General features: G+C 33.5%; 1 protein-coding gene across 1 annotated transcript in view; it reads left to right on the forward strand.

Moving 5' to 3' along the window:
- The first annotated feature begins 210 nt into the window (after positions 1-210).
- The window catches only part of LOC149542821 (Nuclear transport factor 2 (NTF2) family protein), a 252,809-nt gene continuing 237,129 nt past the window's right edge, over positions 211-15,890 (forward strand). Inside the window, exon 1 of the mRNA XM_089797716.1 lies at positions 211-737. Coding sequence (XP_089653842.1) covers positions 359-737 — 379 coding nt within the window. The 5' untranslated portion in view covers positions 211-358. The remainder of the gene's footprint in view (positions 738-15,890) is intronic.

Genomic DNA, 15,890 nt, shown 5'->3' on the forward strand with positions numbered 1-15,890 from the left:
ACCTTTACCTCATTAGTATTCATTGCCTCGAGTGTGTGAGGTTTGGAAGATTGTGTTGAGAAGCTACAAAAATTGACAACTGTTACACTTTAATCATCCTACATTTCATCAACTTTTACAGTTTCTAAATTTAACACAACACCATCAACAGTTCAATCATTTCTAATATTAAAGATCGTGAAAAAGAATTCCCACAAAAAAATCTGCTATATCTACCCAAAGCAATATGAAGACCGCTACCTAAGGCTATCTTCCGTACGTCCCCTGTTCTCTCGATACTAAACTCCACGCCATTTATTACCTTTCTCTCGCGCGTCATAAGTTTGGAGCGGTAATTATAAGAGGCAATAGCTCTGCCATGGCAGTTCTGAGAGTGGCTGCCTCAACTCCAATTAATTCAGCTGTTCAACTGTCCTCCTCTTGTTTTACTCAGGCTCCCAGAATAAGAAAAACGGTCAAGAGAGAGAAGAAGTGTAAGGGTAGCAGAATATTTTGCTCAACAGGACGTGACAAGTCTGGTGACTCTAATTCTTCTTCAAGTAATATTGTGTTAAAGGCTGCCTGGTATGCCTCCGAGGCCCTCGGGATTGCAGCCTCGCTTTTCAAGCCAACAGCGAATCCTCCCGATCAGCATTCACAATCTCAATTTTTGCAGGATGAGGTCGCAGGTTCCATTCCCAGAGATGTCGTCGTTGGCGCAATTAGGAATGACTATCAAACATCCTATTTTGTAACAGGTAGAGCACTTACTTCTATCATGTTTTTGAAGTTCCAATCACAGAAATATTGTTATTAAAAACATCATAATTCCTGGGCGTGAAAGTAAATAAAACGAACTTAACAGGGCGTTGAAGTACAGCTTATTTCAGTGATCCATAAAACCCAAACAATTGCAAATAATGAGGCTTTTGAAAAATATGTCAGGAAATGACCATGTTACATCCACTTTTCTACAATCTTAGGTACGGAAAACACATCCTAACAGTACTCTATGTAGAAACCCAGGACAGTTCTCATACACCTTGTGAAAGGTGGATGGACAAAATAAACTAAAATAAAAAAATATGCAATGTGTTGCGGCACTAATATATTTCATTAACCATTTTGTCCATATCAATAACATTACAAGATGCCTCTATTTATAGAGGTCTTAGATCATTTCTGAAAACATCTAAATTAGCCGACATAGGACAAATATACTTTTCTAGAAATATCTAAACAAAAATAACTTCTAGAACTTTACAAACCTAAATATTAATTTGACCTAACCCTATTCGGTAATCCAGCTAGAGTTTCTAGAATCCTCTAGTATGACTTTACATTTCACTTGAGGGGAAATTACACATTATTTCAACCTCAAATGTTGTTGCATACAAATCCAAATCCTTTCTTTTGCCTGATGCCAAAATGTCATTTTCCAATAATCTTCATATCTGTTAATGCATGAATAGTGTCTTCCAAGGCTGCGGCCTTTAATTTCTACAAACATTTTGTCAACAATTGGGTGCCAATGATTTCCTCCTTTCACAGGTCCACTAATAATTTTGCCTTATCTGTCACAAATGCCGGTGACAAGATTCATTAATAATCTTGATCAAATTCATTTCTTCTTTCAGCTACCCCTTGATTGCTTCATCTATCACAAATGGTGACAAGGTTCTCCAAATAACTTTGCTCTGCAAAATAAAAAATCTCTTTGTCATCACAAATGATGACAAACAAATTCCTTCCTTCTTCAGCTATGCCTTGATTAGTTGCTTCTGTCAAAAATGGTGATAGGATTCTCCCAATTAACTTGACTCTAATTCGTCTATCACAAATGGTGACAGGATTTTCTTAACTTTGCTTTGATACCACTTGTAAAAACCTAGGACAGTTTCATCCAACTTGTGAAAGGTGGATGGACAAAATAAACTAAAATGGAAAAATACTCAGTGTGCTGTGGCACTAATATATTTCATTAACCATTTTGTTCATATCAATAACATTACAAGATGCCTCTATTTATAGAGGTCTTAGATCATTTCTGGAAACATCTAAATTAGCGGACATAGGACAAATAGACTTTTGTAGAAATATCTAAACAGAAATGACTTCCAGAACTTTACAAACCTAAATAATAATTTGATTTAACCCTATTTGGTAATCTAGCTAGAGTTTCTAGTATGATTTTACATTTCATTTGCAGGGAGATTACACATTCCAACACTCTAGTGGTGGAGATTGTGTACATTTTGTTTACTAATTTTAACTATTACAAATTACAAAATCAGAAACACATTCACAAGGAGATTATAAACATGCATAAAGATTATACCGTAGAACAAATGATATATAGTTCAGAAAACCCTTTTAGAATAAAAAAACCCGACACTCCATAATGTATGTTTTCTTAAAAAAAGCCCACACTCCATAAATATAATGCTCCCGGTAGTATAGTCATTCACCCTATTAGATTTATTTGTTCAAATTATCATTCATGCATGCTTTATTTTATTATTATTTTTTTCTTACTCTATTACTATTCCAGCTCAATTATGGATGGATTCAGTGTTATCCAAGTTGTCTAGATACCAACTTCTAATGGGTTCCCTCAAAGTTTACTGATCCAAGCCCTTAAGCCTTTCTTGGGCTTTGCCCACAAGGCACTCGGGGTTGCTGATCCCTACCCTATTTTGGGATAAAGATTCATTGCTTGGATTTATAGAAGCCTCTCCTTGGTAACACTTAAGTCTTTTCTTCTCAGCCAAATAGTAATTGGACCTGAATATATATAATCTTCATTCTTGAATATTAATAATATACATATTTTTATATATTAAACTTATTTAAAATATATTTATTATAAACGTATGATTATATAATTCCGAGTTTATTAATATTTCTGTAAATGTAAGACCATATATGGATCCTTATTCGTAATAGAATTTAGATATAATATTCAGCAATCAGAATTACTCGCTGATTGCTGCCAACCATGCATTTGATTTGGCGAAAAGGTCAACACCCACTGTTGATATGTATTCCTTCTGAATACCAAATAAAAATTAAATAATAATTTTACTTCCTTCATGATGAGTAATAATTGTATTCATAATCTTCTATACTTCCATGTGATATATATTAAATAAGAAGCATCTGATCATGCTGAATGGGGTGGGAGGGATCTTATTTTAATATCTTCAAAATTGAATGGATTTCATCCTTTGATAATTAATAAGACACCTCTCTCACTCCTCCTTAACTATCAGTTTACAAAGAATACCAATTATATTTTATTATTATGATTATATTTCATACATTATTGTTAATATATTAAATTGATTTATATCATTTTTTTAATATATGATTTAATGAGTACTTTATTTCTTTAACATTGCATTTATTATTTATTTATTCTTATTTCTGCAAGGGGACATGACATTTCTACCCTCCCCAAAATTACTTTTCGTCAAGTAATTCCTATTTTATATGAATCTTCTAATGCGAGTAGCTTCTGCTATTCACTAATGTATCAAGGCTTGCAAAATAAAGTTTTTTCTCATCTTCATGAGAAAAGATCTCTGACCATCTCATTATGGTGCTAATCAATGTTCGCATGATAACATGTATTGAGTTCATATATTTTTGGCTCATTCTTAGTTACTCTTATCATTCTAGCTCAATCAAAGAAGTAGAAGCATCCATGGAATATATGTTTGAATATGAAGACACAAAGCATACACAAAGAATACACTTTAATGCATGAAGACCTGAAGCATACATGAAGAATACACTATAATGCTTGAAGACACGAAGCATACACATTATATGCACCTTGTTGGATTTCTTTCTATTGAAATAAACTTCTTTCTATCCATAACATTCACAATTTGTTTATTCAATGTTTTATCAAGTACACATGTATGTATTTCTAGATTCCTTTTAATCGGTTAGAATAATTCCTTGTTTTGTCCTTTTACCCTATAGGATGGTAGGATCTTGCTCTGATACCATTTGTAATGTTCCCCGATAGGAATTGTCATTCGTTCTATTAGATTTAAGTTATTTGTTCAAATTATTATTATTTATGCTTATTTTATTACTATTCCGTCTAAATGACAAAAGGAGTTAGTGTTATCCAGTTGCCTAGATACCAACTTGCTATGGATTCCTTCAAAGGTTATAGATCCAAGCCCTTAAGCCTTCCTTGGGACTTTGTCAAGAAGGTGCTGATCCCTGCCCTATCTTGGGAGAAAGATCCATTGCTTGGATTTATACAAGCCCCTCCTTGGTAACACTTTAGTCTTCCAATCTTAGCCAACTAGTAATAAGACCTGTATATATAATTATAATCTTGACTATTAACAATATATATATATATATATATATATATATATATATATATAAATTTATATAAATTTATTTTAAATATATTTGTTATAAACATATGATTATATAAATCTGAGTTTATTATTATTTCTGTAGATGTATGACCATATATGGGACCTCATTCATAACAGAATTTTGATATAATATTCAGCAATCAGAAATACTTGCTGATTGCTTGCTAGCTATGCAATTGATTTGCCGAAAAGGCTAACACCCATTGTTGATATTTATTTCTTTTGCATTCCTTTTGAATACCAAATAAATAATAATTTTACTTTCTTTTTATGATGAGTAATAGTTGTATTTATAATCTTCTATTCTTCCATATGATATATATTAGATAAGAAATGTTCGATCATGCATTGCTTGCTAGCTATGGAACTGATTTGCCGAAAAGGCCAACACCCATTGTTGATATGTATTTCTTTTGTATTCCTTTTGAATACCAAATAAATAATAATTTTACTTTCTTTATGATGAGTAATAGTTGTATTTATAATCTTCTATTCTTCCATATGATATATATTAGATAAGAAATGTTCGATCATGCTGAATGGGGTGGAGAGATCTTATTTTTATATCTTCAAAATTGAATGGATAGCATCATTTGATAATTGATAAGACACCTCTCTCACTCCATAATTATTAGTTTACAAAGAATACCAATTATATTTTATTATTATGATAATATTTCATACATTGTCATTAATATATTAAATTTATTTATATTATTTATTTATTATATTTTTTATCAGTAAAAGGCTGAGGCCAAGATTTTTATTATTAGTTAATGAAATTTATACATAATTCCTCCGTTCAAGCAGGCATTGGTAGAAAAGAACGGAGTCAAGAAAACCTCCAGCCTTGCCCAGGAACTTACATTCATGAAAGATACAAAATAATATAGGGGCATTCCCCTATTTACAAAAATAATGAGATTATGAGGATTGTTCCTCATTTACACAATTTAAAGCGTTTTTATTTAACTATCTTTGTGATTTCCTTTTTAGTAAGGTGTTCTTCTTGATGCTTTGACTTTTGGATAGATTGCCCACTTTATGTATCCTACACACACTCGCCTCTCTGACCAAGATCGTTGTTAGTAATAATCTATGTTACCCTGAGTTTCCGGGACGGGGGGACGAGGAAACGGGTTTCCAGGACGGTTTTTTTTTGGGCTGAAATAGGGGACGGCAGGGGATGGCTATATATATATATATATTGTTGGAAGACATTTTTAGCTAGCCGATTTTATAGTTGACCTGAGCAACTTAATTTGGTGCTGCGTTTCAACACGTTTGTAATTAATTGCACTAGGATTTGAAACCTTCATTTTGGGCCATTATAACTTGGCCATCATTTCAAGGACAACTTTGCATGTTTGATATGTGTAAACCCTATATTTATGTTTTTTGGACAGCAGACTTCTGGGCAAGTCGAGTATCAAAATCTGCATATCCATCTCTATTTTATCTCAAAAATAGTAAGGAAGGTTGTATTTCAAGACTGAAATTTCTAGGGTAGATATTAAGATTATTGTATGTTTCTAAACTTAGAATATAATCTAAAAAACTGTCTTTAGTTGATAAACTCAGATCTGATTCTGACATAATATCTGAGCTGTAATTGACGTATTTGAATGCAAATAAATATTCAGAATGTTTGTGCCCTAGTTTATAATATTTGTTACCTTTTCCTAGCATCCCTATTTGAAGATATTACACTATAACAACTTCAAAAGATGAAACTTTAGCATAAAATATTTAGCTAATCATGAATAACAGCTACGTAAAGTAGAGTGTGAAATGTTTTCTCTATTGTACCCTTGGGAAAACAATAAAAGTATTGTATATTAACAATTTAATAGTGAAATTTTCTGGGCAGATACTAAGATTATTGTTTGTTTCTAAACTTGGATTACTGTTATGTTTCTAAATATTTAACTAATCATGAACAACAGCTAGGTAGAGTGTGATCTAATATTTTCTCTATTACACCCTAGGGGAAAACAATTAAAAATTGCATATCACTAGTAATGTTTTTTTAAAGTTGAATTTTATTTTAAAATTGGAAACTTCAAGCAGTCCCCAGGATGGATAGGAAACAACTACGGAGTCCTGGGGATGGTCAACACCATTTGGAAACGTGTTGACCATTTTCGAATTTTCGGGGACGGGTTTCCGATTTTTTTGCTTGGGTGGGGACAGCTTGGAAACGTTTCCGGCTGTCCCCAAGTCCCCGAAACGGGGACGGTTTCCGAAACTCAAGGCTTAGGGTAGGAAACTCGTTTCCGGGTAACATAGGTAATAATCAATGAATATTTTATCTAAATTGAGCATAAATTATATCTTAACAATTCATGTGTATTATTAGGATGATAAAAGAGAATCAAGTAACCTTTATATTGCTTCTGAGGGGATGCTCCCTATGATCTCTATTGTGATGATTAAGTGTTTTAATCTTTACTTTGTCTTCTTAATCGGGTTGTTTAAGTTGCACTATAAGTAATAAACCCATTATTATTATGAGAATATACTATCCTTACTAATTAGTTCTCTTAATTTAAAATTCTCATGAATAATACTATAATTTGTTTCTATCCAGTGATGATGATTTTAGTCTAGTCAGTACAATTTAGAAAATTAGTATCTTGATGTTGTTTGACACTTGTAATTATATTATTCAGTTTTATGCCTTTAGTATTATATCGAATTTGACTAGTTTTACAATATAATGGCTATTGAATATAAACTAGAACTGTATAGGATCTAGATATGGAATCAACTTGTCAGCTAGATAGTCTAAGCAAAAGGTCCCCTCCATCTACACCTTTGTTGGCAAGGTTGTCGGCCTCTTTATTCCCTTCTCGGTATATATGTTTTATGATTATTTCCTCAAATTTATCAACTATGATTAATGGATATTCGAGTTTAGAGTTGAGAATCCAATTAGGAGTTTTCCTTTTCCTTAATGCATTTAAGATAATTTGTGAGTCACCTTCTATAAATAGTTTATTAATGCCCAATTTTCTGCTGATACTTAAACCTTCGATTAGAACTTTTAGTTCCGCTAGATTATTAGACATTGCCCCTAGAGGCTTAGTGCATTTGATTAAACAAGAACCTTTATTTGAGTGGATAATACACCCTAATCCAGCGGGACCCGGGTTACGCATAGAAGCCCCTTCAAAATTGAACTTTGCCCATTCTTTTGGGGGAGTTTCCCATTTGCATTCTGCTCTTGTTAGTTTGTTTGATTTTGGATAAGTCATTGGTGGATTGATAAAGTTGAACCAGTTCTTGTGCATCTCTGCATCCCATTAAGTAAAAGTCCCTTCCTCCTTATATGTGCTTTGGAGATTATTGTTGGCTACCTCTAAGATACTAGCCTCCACCTTGTTACAGAAGGTTGTTTGATCCATCTTCAATTGCAGAATATTCTTCTTTTTCTTTCTTTTCATAATTATTATTTATTAATTATATTATTTAATAAATGCTTTATTATTCTAATGTTGCATGTATAATTTATTTATTCTTATTTCTGCAAGGGGACATGACACATAAGCACAAGACTTTGTATTACTAAAACAACAATTGCAGTAAAATAACAATATTAAGTTTTCAAGCAACAATTGAACACTCTGAATCAATTTCAGCAGCATAACACTTTTCTCCGCTCTTTTTCTTTCTTTTCATAATTATTATTTATTAATTATATTATTTAATAAATGCTTTATTATTCTAATGTTGCATGTATAATTTATTTATTCTTATTTCTGCAAGGGGACATGACACATAAGCACAAGACTTTGTATTTCTAAAACAACAATTGCAGTAAAATAACAATATTAAGTTTTCAAGCAACAATTGAACACTCTGAATCAATTTCAGCAGCATAACACTTTTCTCCGCAAATAGAACTTAGACTCTTTAAGGGCTAATTTTTATAGAGAAATACAACACAAGAGTTAGCTTCTAGATGAAGTTACAAGATGGGGCCATCCATTAAATTTGACACCACTTTTCATTAACCAAAAACATGCAAATGACATGTACGTCTCCAAATGATTCCCCATTCAAACCTCCTATGTTAGGCACTCAATTTTTTTAATTTGTGCTATGATAGATGCTCTTATGCATCTTATAGGTTCTTATGCATCTTATAGCTGTCATAAAAATCCATCATAAATATTTTCATAACTTACACTTTTAGCTCAAAATGCTGATTGTAATCCTTTTTGGGCCAAGGCTTGGGTGAATTTCGTTATGCCTAAAATCAACATATTCTATTAGATTTTTAGTCAAGGATAAACCATTATTACTGATAATCTCTACAAAGGAGGATTTTTGATTCTTAATAGATGCTACTTGTGCCTGGAAGCTAAGGAATCGACTCCTCATTTGTTATTGCTCTGTCCTTTTTTGGTGGAGGTCTGGACCAACATCTTTTATAAGTGGAATCTTTGTTGGGTGTTTCCTGCCACTATTCATGATTTCTGTGATCAGTGGTGTTTCTTTTCTTCTAATCAAGTGCTCAAAGCTCTCTGGTCTATGAATGCTGCTCATGACATTTGGGGTCTTTGGAAGGAAAGAAACAATAGGATCTTTAGAAATGATTGTGCTCCTCCTTTTGTGGTTGCTGAGAAAATGTGTAGGGCTTTGAGAGAGAATATCGACCTTCTTCACAATCCTCTAGAGAATAAGCTTTACATCCCTTGCAAAGAGGAAGACCTCAAAATCTCTCATCAATGACAATTGCCTATAGATATCTGAAGATGCTTGGGTAAAGTTAAGAAAGACAAATAAATCTTGGTTTAGTTGTTTACTTTGATAGGTTGGATCAAAATAAACTTTGACGGGGCAACAAAGGGAAATCCTGGGCTAACTAGGTGTAGGGGAGTGAGTAGAGATGAAAATGGCATTGGTTTGGCTGCAATGGCACTTCCCTTGGGAATCCGGTCTACTTTGTCAAACCCTTAAGCAAGAAGTCTTGATTATAGTAAGGTATGGATAAAGGGGACTCCAATAATATTATAAGATGTTTAAAAGGGGAGGTTGCGGCTTCTTAGACCATTGAGAAATTATCATAGAGTCAAGAGAGATAATGAGTTATTTTGATATCTTCTATGTTGCCCATTCATATAGTGAGACCAACAAGTTGGTGGATAGGCTCGTCAGCATTGGGGTTCAAAAAAAAGAAATGATCACTTGAGAGGGTGAAAGTAATTTCAATAATGAAATTAAAACCCTTAGTCATCATGATCACATACATAACAAAATGGGAAATCAGGAGATTAATTATAGAAATGACAAATCGCGGCATTGGAATAAGAGAAAATTGTGGAGATCGTCCTTCGGATTGAACCCCATAATTGTGTTGTATACCTCACATGTTTTGTGGGTGTTTTTTGGGACTATTTTCCTTGGCGGCCTTGCCATTATCGACAATTGCATGTTGAACCAGCAAACTCTCGACTTTGCAAGTCTAAACATGGGTGGAAATTTGAAGCATTTCCAACCAGCCACTTGTGAGGGTTGGATGCGGGATGAAGAGGTGCGAAAGAAGCTCGAGAAATGGGGGATCATCCCTTATCTTGAAAAGTTGCACGAACACAATATGAAAGTTACTCAAATTTTCATCTAGGATTGGGAAACAACACCATTTCTCTATTTGATAAGTAGTTTACTATAGATGAAAAGATTGTTGCTAAGCTTACGGGCTTGCCTTTGAAGGTATGTGTTGTCCTTCATTTTGTCATCACAAAATGGAGGCAACACTACGAAACATTTCCAATCAAGTTTCATAAGATAACTCACTACTTGATTGATGAAGATTGATCAATCAGTTATTCCCAATCTATATAATGAGTCTTTTTATTGAAGACTCTCATCAAGTCCTTTTTGTTTTTTAGTTTGTTAGCCTATACTTGATTTTTGACGCCTTCAAAGTCCTTTTTACCTTTTTGAGTGTTTGCTTGGATTGATTTTAGCTTTTTGTTTTCTTCAATTTGTTGCTTTTGATCACGCCCTTGTTTCGAGATATCTTGGTACTCAATTGGAGTTGTTAGTTAGAAGTTATTAAGGTTTAAGTGCATGTGCAAGTGGGGTTCAAAACCCCCACTGCATATTTAAAATATTAAACCTCAAAAATTGATGTTGAGTTACACTTTTTGAAAAATATAACTTAAATTCACTTTATGTTATGTTTTTAAGTTAAATAGTTTCACTTTTTGACTTTAAATTTATAATTCAAGCGATTTAAGTTATTAAAGTGAACTTTATAGTCTATTTTGATGTTGAGTGTTACTTTAATGTTTTAATTTAAATCATTTAAGTGAAATTTCACTATTTGAACCTATTTACACATAACATGTAAAATATATTAGTGTAAATATGTATTGGACCCTCTAAAGTGAGATTCACTTAAGTGTATAAAAAAGACGTGCTAATTAAGTGATGCAAGTCAATTACATGCTATTTTTGAATGTAAAACATGTATTTGCTCTTCCAAACCACAATTTGGCTTGCAAAACCACTAGTTTTTGACCAAAACAACTAGCTGGGTGGTTTTACATGCATTTAATCTTCCAAACCCCGTTTTTGGTCTTTTGCATGCAAACTGCAAACATGCATTTGAATCCAAGAACCATGATTTGCCTTAGAGATGAAGTTTTATGCAAAATAAAACATGCAAATGTTAGTGTAAACCACAATTTGCCAAATGCATGCAAAATACAAATATGCAAAAGCCTCCAAGAATTGTGATTTGCTTCAAAAGCCCAACACACAACATGTAATGAGTCTTTCAAACCACAAACTGCATGGAATGAGGCTGTATTAAATATGTAAATGGGTTTGTGAACCCCGATTTGCACCAAAGGCTTTATTTTAACATGTTTTCTTCCTCCCTTTATGGGCATCCAAGTTTATTGGAGCTTGGTTTGTGCAAATGCAAAGCTTTCCAAACATGCAATGCTCTCCCTAAACCCCAATTTTGCTCTTGATGTTGGAATGTATGCAGTTGCATTACATGCAATGGCCTCTTCAAAACATGCCATAAGCATTTGAAAAAAACGTGACATGCATTGGCATCCTTGAAACCCGATTTTGGCTTTAATGCATTTGCATTGCATATTTTAAAACTGTGTTTGGTCTTGCAAACCTCAATTTGGGCTCTAAAGGGGCAAGCGTTACATGTAATAGGGCTGGGAAACCACAATTTGCAGCAACTGCTCCATTTTGAACATGCCAAACATTTTGTGAACCCCGATTTGCCTAGGCATTGGAAAGAAGAGGCTCTTGGAGTAAGCATTTGCATCATTTGGGCACTTGTAATGCAATATTCAAACCACAATATGCCTTGATAAGGTATGTGAACACACTTGTGAAACCTGATTTTGGAGAGAACAAGTTCATTCCAACTTCTTCCTCCAAATTTTGCTCTTTTCTCTCCTAGTTCTTCATTCCAAAAATGAGAGTGCATGTAAGAGTGATGTTTTGTAACTAATCAAGTTGAGTCAAAGCAAGAGCGAACTCTTCAAGTCAAGATATGTTAGAATTTCTTTAAAGAATAGAGACATCTTGTCAAGAAGATGCTTTGAATCAAAAGAAGCAATAATTTATTTGGTCTCCACTTTCCCATGGCTGCCCTAGAACATGAGTGCTATGGGAATGTGCTAATCACTTTGAAAAAATAAAAAATAAAAAATAAAATCAAATAATTAAAGATGTTGATGGGAAAGTTGTTCTGAGTTTACATCTGAACATCATTGAGAAGGTCTTCAAAGTGCCGAAAAATTCAGAATTTGCAAGCCTGATAAATGAGAATTCACAACAACTGCGTAATGAAGAAAAGCTTGATTGCATTAAGTTTTTAAATGACATTTGGAAATTCATCAAAGAGAATCAAGAGCCTATCAAAAGATGCAACACCACGGTTATCGGAGTGAATGTAGTGGCTCAGAATGCAAGAACTCCCAACAACTCCAACATTTTTATCATTTAGCTTAGAAGACATGTGTGTAGTCCATTTGCATGTAATCCGATTACACGTACCTTCAGTCATGTAATCCAATAAGTCTTCTTTCAAAAGATACTATCAAAAGATGCAACACCACGGTTATTAGAGTGAATGCAGTGGCTTGGAATACAAGAACTCTTGACAACTCCAACATTTTTATCATTTAGCTCAGAAGACATGTTGCGTGTAATCCATTTGCATGTAGCCCGATTACATGTACCTTAAGTCATGTAATCCAATAAGTCTTCTTTCTTGTTTGACTTAGTCAAGGTGTTGAGTTCCTCTCACCTTTTCTCCATTTTTCTCTTACTTGTTTGCTTGTATAAAGGAGTACCCCTCATTGTAAAACGGAACTTTTTTATATGCAAGAAAGCTTTGTCAAGTTTGTGCAAGCCAAATTGTGATTTCGTAGTGCAAATTTGAAATAAAAGTGAATAAAAAGAAACAATTGAATTCAACACTGTGATTGGAAGCAATTGCAGTAGAACAAATTGGAAGTTGTGATTGCAATTTGTATTTACTATCTTAAATTCATGTTATTCTTATGTGTATATAGAGCAAAGTGAGTACGAGAAGCAATTGAATTCAAAGCTGTGACTGGAAGCAATTGTGGTGGTATAGACTAGAAGCTGTGATTGTGGTTTATATTACTATCTTATATTCATGCAATTTTTTAGAATCAAGTTACTTCCATGTCTATGAACTGGAATAACTTATAGGATTATAGTGTAAGAATCATCTACTTCTGGAAGTCTGGGTGCCCCAATAGTAGAGATTTATCTTTGAAGAATTGCTTAGGAGTCTGTGAACTTCATAACCATTCTTATATTGTAGAAAAACTAGACATAGATCTAAGCTGGTATGCTTTCAATCACCCTGTGAGTTGGTGTGAGTCTATTGGTATAACTATTTCCAGCTTTTAGATAGAAGTGTGGATAAAGAGATCCATCTTGCCCATTAGCCGCTCCACAAGTAAGTGGATTCTTTCCTGAAAAAAGAGGAAAGAATATTGGTAACACCCTTTAAAGCATCTCTTAACTTCTTGCTTACCTTGAGTTAATCCAAGAAATGGTGAGAAAGGGGGAGCTTTTTCATTAAGGTAGGAGAGACTTTGTCTCACACACTGTGGTTGGTAATCTTATTTTGTGACCGAATTCACATAAATTGTTAGTTGCAAAATATCCACTCAACAGTATGAATTTCTTCAATGATAGTAAGATCTTTGATAATGCCGCGAGGAAGTTTTCCAAAATGAAGGAAGAGAGGGAAGCACTAGTTAAAGGTAAAAATGTTACATCCCAATTTTTGCCCTAAAATTTTAAACTAATTATAGCCGTTGAACCAAATTAATTCTTCATGTTCATGTGAAATTGGGATAGATCATTATAACCGTTATAACATGTTAGTTATAGCCGTTACTTATTCCTTCATGTTCATGTGAAATTGAATCAGTTAATTTTAGCCATTGCATCGATCTAATTATCATATGAAATTGAGTTAGTTAAATCTAGCTGTGTGTTAATTTATTTTCATGTGAAATGGAGTTAGTTAATTTTAGCCGTTGCATTGATCTAATTATCATATGAAATTGAGTTAGTTAAATCTAGCCGTTGTGTTAATTTATTTCTAATCATGTGAAATGGAGTCAGTTAATTTTAGCTGTTGTATATACATGATGAATAAATTTGTTATTATGATGAGATTCCTAACGGTCACTTGATGATTTTATTTAACAAATTATGAATCTTGAATTGATGCTTTGGCGAGAATGTTGTTTTAAATGTTCATAGGATGAAGACCGGAGAGAGAGGGGAAGCATTATGAAACGAGGTCATCGGAAGGGGATGGTCATAAGGTTCAGTCATTAGGAGTGACAGGTTTGACCTAAAAATCGCCTTGGCAAGGTTATTAGGACTTGACAATATATTTCATGGTGGAACTGCATGAGCTATAAGTAAAAACAATATAAATATTAAAAATAAAAAAAGTTCTTACCTTTAAGAAAATATCAAATAATAATATCATTTAAATATTATTTTATTTGCTTAACTATGATCATAGATAAATAATTATAAAGTGGCATCATTACATTAATTCATTAATCCAATTATGCCACCTTACAACTACGTACCTATAAACTTAATCAAGAAAATAAAATAATATTAATTATTTAAATAAACCCTTCATCTTCTTTTCTTTTCATTTTATTTTCCCTCTTCTCTTTATTTTTCTTTTCACCCGATTGAGTAAAGAATTCGAGTATGAATCTTGTAATGGCAAGGAAGCCGTAAGGTCGGCTCAAAATAATGTATGTTAGCTTTGTTGTGTATCGGCACCCATTCTGGTATCCGACCTTTCTCTCATCACAACTTTCACATTCGAAATTCCTTTGCTCTGTTATGGTGTTAACAACACCCGATACTTTATTATTTGCATCCAAAACAATTGCAGTCACCGTGGGATTCTGAATAGGAGACGATTTAGAGTAAAGTGAAAGCCTTTCAAACTGCAGAACAGTGTGTCACATAAGGAGGCGTTTTATAATTCTTTCCTTTTTATTTACCTTGCTTAAGTAGAGTCGGCTGTGAGTTATTTCATTTAAGAGTTCCATGTTTCTAGACTTTATTACAAGCATGCCATCTTCATTATGTTATAGACCATTCGAACTTTCTTTTAAAGTCTGCCTTTACATCTATGTGTACTGTAGTAAGGCAAATATCATAGTTGGATACAATCTTTCTTGTCCAAAGTAATACTTTTAATTCAGTCGAATGTCTTATAGTTTACATTCAAATTTGCCAATCTTTACGAATAACCTCTGAAGTTCTTCATAAAACTTTACTTCTATTCATTTGAAAATATGATAAAATGTTTGATAACTGAAATGAGAGTACCAAGGAGATCACCTGGCTAAATGCCAAAATAAGGTGATGAAGGTGCGAATTATACAAATAAAGTTAATCTGAAGGCACCAAGGAATCACCGACAGATTGGCCTGTTTATGGTGAGGAGGTGTAGATGAATCTGTTAACAACAAATATAAGAATGTTATCAGCAACCTATCCAATAAGTAATAAATTAATGCATTAGCTCATGCAAGATCCACTTCTGAAATAAGTTGTCAAGCTGAGTGGTGGAGATCGGGTTATAAACCCACATTTTGAAATCTTTGGCTAGGGTGGAATTAGGCAGACTTGCCATGATCTTGTTGTTGTCCAGACGCTTTAGTTATTCCATTGGATAACTGTTGGGACTTCAACCGACCTGGATACTTTGATGGCTGGAACAATGAACAACCCAAGCCCGACCTTGGGGTAGGGAGGGCCATTCTATTAAATTAGAATTTGTGGGGATAAGTAAAAGGTCCGCGACTGAGAGGTTAAGCCTATGTTAATACTTCTCCTCTCACCAAAGTCAGAGCTTGAACAATCTATTAAGGAAGCTTTACACAGATCTGAAAGCTCTCTATCAAATTTGTAAGTTTAGTATTTCTTTTCAAG

This window comes from Cupressus sempervirens, chromosome 8, assembly GCF_028749045.1.
Source record: "Cupressus sempervirens isolate cs-2001-9-10 chromosome 8, ASM2874904v1, whole genome shotgun sequence".
NCBI lineage: Eukaryota > Viridiplantae > Streptophyta > Pinopsida > Cupressales > Cupressaceae > Cupressus > Cupressus sempervirens.